Below are 3,305 nucleotides of genomic sequence, written 5' to 3'. Positions count from 1 at the left end.
AAGTGAAGGATTGAAACAGTTTGGGTACTTTCTAAAATCCTCAGCAACAGTAATTTAAAGATGTCAGACACTGTTTTTGATGTTGAGTGAAAACAAATAGCATACAAACACCCCCAAACCAATGAAGTATGCAATAAAAGAAGACTTTGTTTCACATTGTGGAAGCTATGAAAAAAATAAAATTCACATTTTAACGAAAGATGCCTAGGTCCTGAGTGTATAGAGGTACAGACCTAGCTATTTCTTTTCTATCTGTAATTCTTTTTGCACGTGGATTGCTTTAATTCAGCCTGAAGTTGGCTGGCAAGATAGCTAAAGACTTACCTCAAGTGATCCACAAGTATGATGAAAGTTAATTTTTCCTTCTAATGAAGACAGTATATATTTTCTCTCTTTTGGACTAAAAAGTTAACAATTCAGGTGTTGGCTCACACTCTAGTGTCATGGCCCTGGAAGAAATAGTCTCTCCCTGCTGTTCATTCCTTCTCTTCCTTTCCTGCCCTCTGGCCACTCAGTGAACAGCTTTTGATACGGAAGTATACTGCATACAACTAAGATTTGTCTGCTGCAAATAGAGCTTAGTAAATTCACTTCTCAAAATAGTGCAGGAATACATACAGTCTTTCACATTTTCTGAATTCCTAAGACAATTTTTACCCCCAAAAATATACTCTATGTGCTAAGGTACATAATTCATTGTTCTACAGTATTTCAAATGTGTTTTGGTGTGGAAAATCTCACACTGAGTTTGCAGATAGCATTCCTATGGGTGTTGTCAGAGAAGATCCATAGAAATAATCTTTCAGAACAGAGTTTTTGTTGAACAGTGTGAAGTGGAAGGTTATTTTTTCTCAGTTGGCCACTTCATTTCAGGAATTCAGCCCTGAACTGGAACCGTGTCATGCACTGGATGTATTAATATATAAACCATTTTAAGTTTTGAGAAACATCTTTTCAAATCACGCTCAAAGGTGATGCAGAGGCACAGAGGAGCAGTCCAGGTGTACATATAAACTTATAAATAGCTTTCTGATCAAGTGTGAATGTTGTTAGGAAAAGAGATATCACTATGATATCAGGAACAATTTCAAAATGCTACCAAAGGTTTAAAATCTGATAGTTTGCATGTACTGTAAATATGCATTTTATATTCATATACTCTGCAACAGTATATTTCAATCAATCTAGATAACACTGCCAGAATTTTGACAAGAAGGAATGGCTTTAGTCGGCATGACATAAGTACATACTTTCTACCAGTGGTGATATCAGACAACGACTACCCAATCCAGAGCAGCACTGGCACGCTGACCATTCGAGTGTGTGCCTGCGACAGCCGGGGGAACATGCAGTCCTGCAATGCTGAGGCCTTGCTTCTCCCTGCTGGACTCAGCACAGGGGCTCTGGTTGCCATTCTCCTCTGCATCATTATCCTGCTAGGTAAGAAAAAGAAAGGCATCTTTCCTGCTATGAACAAATGCTTCAGACCTGATTCATTTTACAAAACTGCAGGTTGGGAAAATTAATGATCATGGATTTTGTGAGAAGAATTTAACTGCAACTTGAAGCAAAGAAAAAAAAAGAAGAGCAAAACCTGTGTGCCTGTGAATTGGACATTGTAAATAAGAATTCCAGTTCCAGACTGTTAAAACTATCAGTATGAAACCAGAAGCTCATTGTTGTTCTTTCATCAAGTTGTCCAAAAAAGATCAGAGAGAAGGAATAGCATAATCAAAATTCGTGTCTTTCATTTTAGTATTTTTTGAGGGAATGTCTTTTTTTTATTTAAATAACTGTCTGAAGTCAGCATGAAGTATGTATTTCAATCAGAAGATGCCAGTAAATAGTATTTTTACTAGATTAAAGCACTGCCTATCCATAAGTTTCTGTGCTGTAATAAAAAAACTTTATATTTTGTAAAACATCCATTTGTGGTTTTCAGAATATCACATAATGACCTATTAATTCACCTCAGATCAGTTTTTAACAGTATCCTTTGAGTTTAAGAAAAGAGAAAAGATCTCCAGAATAGGCCTCGCTATTTTAAAACTCATTGAAGTTACAGAAGGAACACGTAGACAAGCTTATGGTTCTATAAAACAAAGCACACAATGTGTGTGCAAAATAACACTTTTTGATACAGACCTTATTGTGCTACCATAATACAGATAGATATGTTTATGCATTTATCAGACAGAAATGAACTGATGAAATGTAGCTCTTGTACCTAGTCGATTTGCTACTAAGAAATTGTTAGAGAGCGAGATCTTTACCCATTCTTTGTTTCTCTCTAAGTTATTGTGGTGCTGTTTGCTGCTCTGAAGAGACAACGAAAGAAGGAGCCTTTGATCCTCTCTAAAGAGGACATCAGAGACAACATTGTGAGTTATAATGATGAAGGCGGTGGAGAGGAAGACACCCAAGCCTTTGATATTGGCACACTGAGGAATCCTGCAGCTATTGAAGATAAGAAGCTTCGACGAGACATTATCCCTGAAACATTATTTATACCACGGAGGACTCCTTCAGCACCAGATAATACAGATGTCCGAGATTTCATTAACCAAAGGCTAAAGGAGCATGATACTGATCCTTCTGCACCGCCATATGACTCGCTTGCAACCTATGCCTATGAAGGGAATGATTCAATAGCTGAATCGTTGAGCTCTTTAGAGTCAGCTACTACTGAAGGAGACCAAAACTATGATTACCTGCGAGAATGGGGCCCTCGATTTAATAAGCTAGCTGAAATGTATGGTGGAGGAGAAAGTGACAAAGACGCTTCTTAACCCACAGTAGACTACATTTTTGTTTCCTTTGAGTGGAAGTAATTTTACAGACACCTTCTGCACTCAACAGTATTTAATATTCAGGAATATTTTCCTGCCACTCAGCACAATGGTTTCCTTTTAAAATTTGTTTAAAATTTGTCCATTAATGTCATTCATTCTTTCTAGTAGGATGCCACTTGGAATGTATACAGCATTTTATTTAACCACCTTCCAAGAGCCAAAGCTATGGAAATTCAGTGTTGTTCATTTTAGTAAGTAAAATAAATAATATCTTACCTTCAGAAATTTGAACAGGGTGATAATCCTTTCAGCAACCTCATGTACAAGCCGCTTCTGTTATGTACATGTTCTATCCTTGCAAGTTCAGCTTTTGAGATGGCAAAGAAGAGAAAACCCAGTATGTCCTGTTCTGTACATTAAAATTAAAGCAAAATGTACATGTGGTGTTAATAAGTGTAATATGCAGCTGGTTTAAAAAAAAAAAAGTTTGTGCAACTTCATTTCATCAAATTC

At 36.8% G+C, this 3,305-nt stretch overlaps 1 protein-coding gene across 1 annotated transcript in view; it reads left to right on the top strand.

Moving 5' to 3' along the window:
• LOC104404209 (cadherin-10) overlaps window positions 1-3,053 on the top strand; it is a gene marked incomplete at its 5' end in the record, with an annotated part of 3,932 nt that extends 879 nt beyond the window's left edge. The window contains 2 exons of the mRNA XM_010012585.1: window positions 1,189-1,440; window positions 2,296-3,053. Coding sequence (XP_010010887.1) covers window positions 1,189-1,440; window positions 2,296-2,789 — 746 coding nt within the window. The remainder of the gene's footprint in view (window positions 1-1,188; window positions 1,441-2,295) is intronic.
• Between the last annotated feature and the right edge of the window lie 252 nt (window positions 3,054-3,305).

This window comes from Nestor notabilis, unplaced genomic scaffold (assembly GCF_000696875.1).
Source record: "Nestor notabilis isolate BGI_N333 unplaced genomic scaffold, ASM69687v1 scaffold14834, whole genome shotgun sequence".
NCBI classification, from domain to species: domain Eukaryota; kingdom Metazoa; phylum Chordata; class Aves; order Psittaciformes; family Psittacidae; genus Nestor; species Nestor notabilis.
The sequence above is the reverse complement of the archived record's forward strand: the minus strand, read 5'-3'. Positions and strand labels throughout refer to the sequence as shown.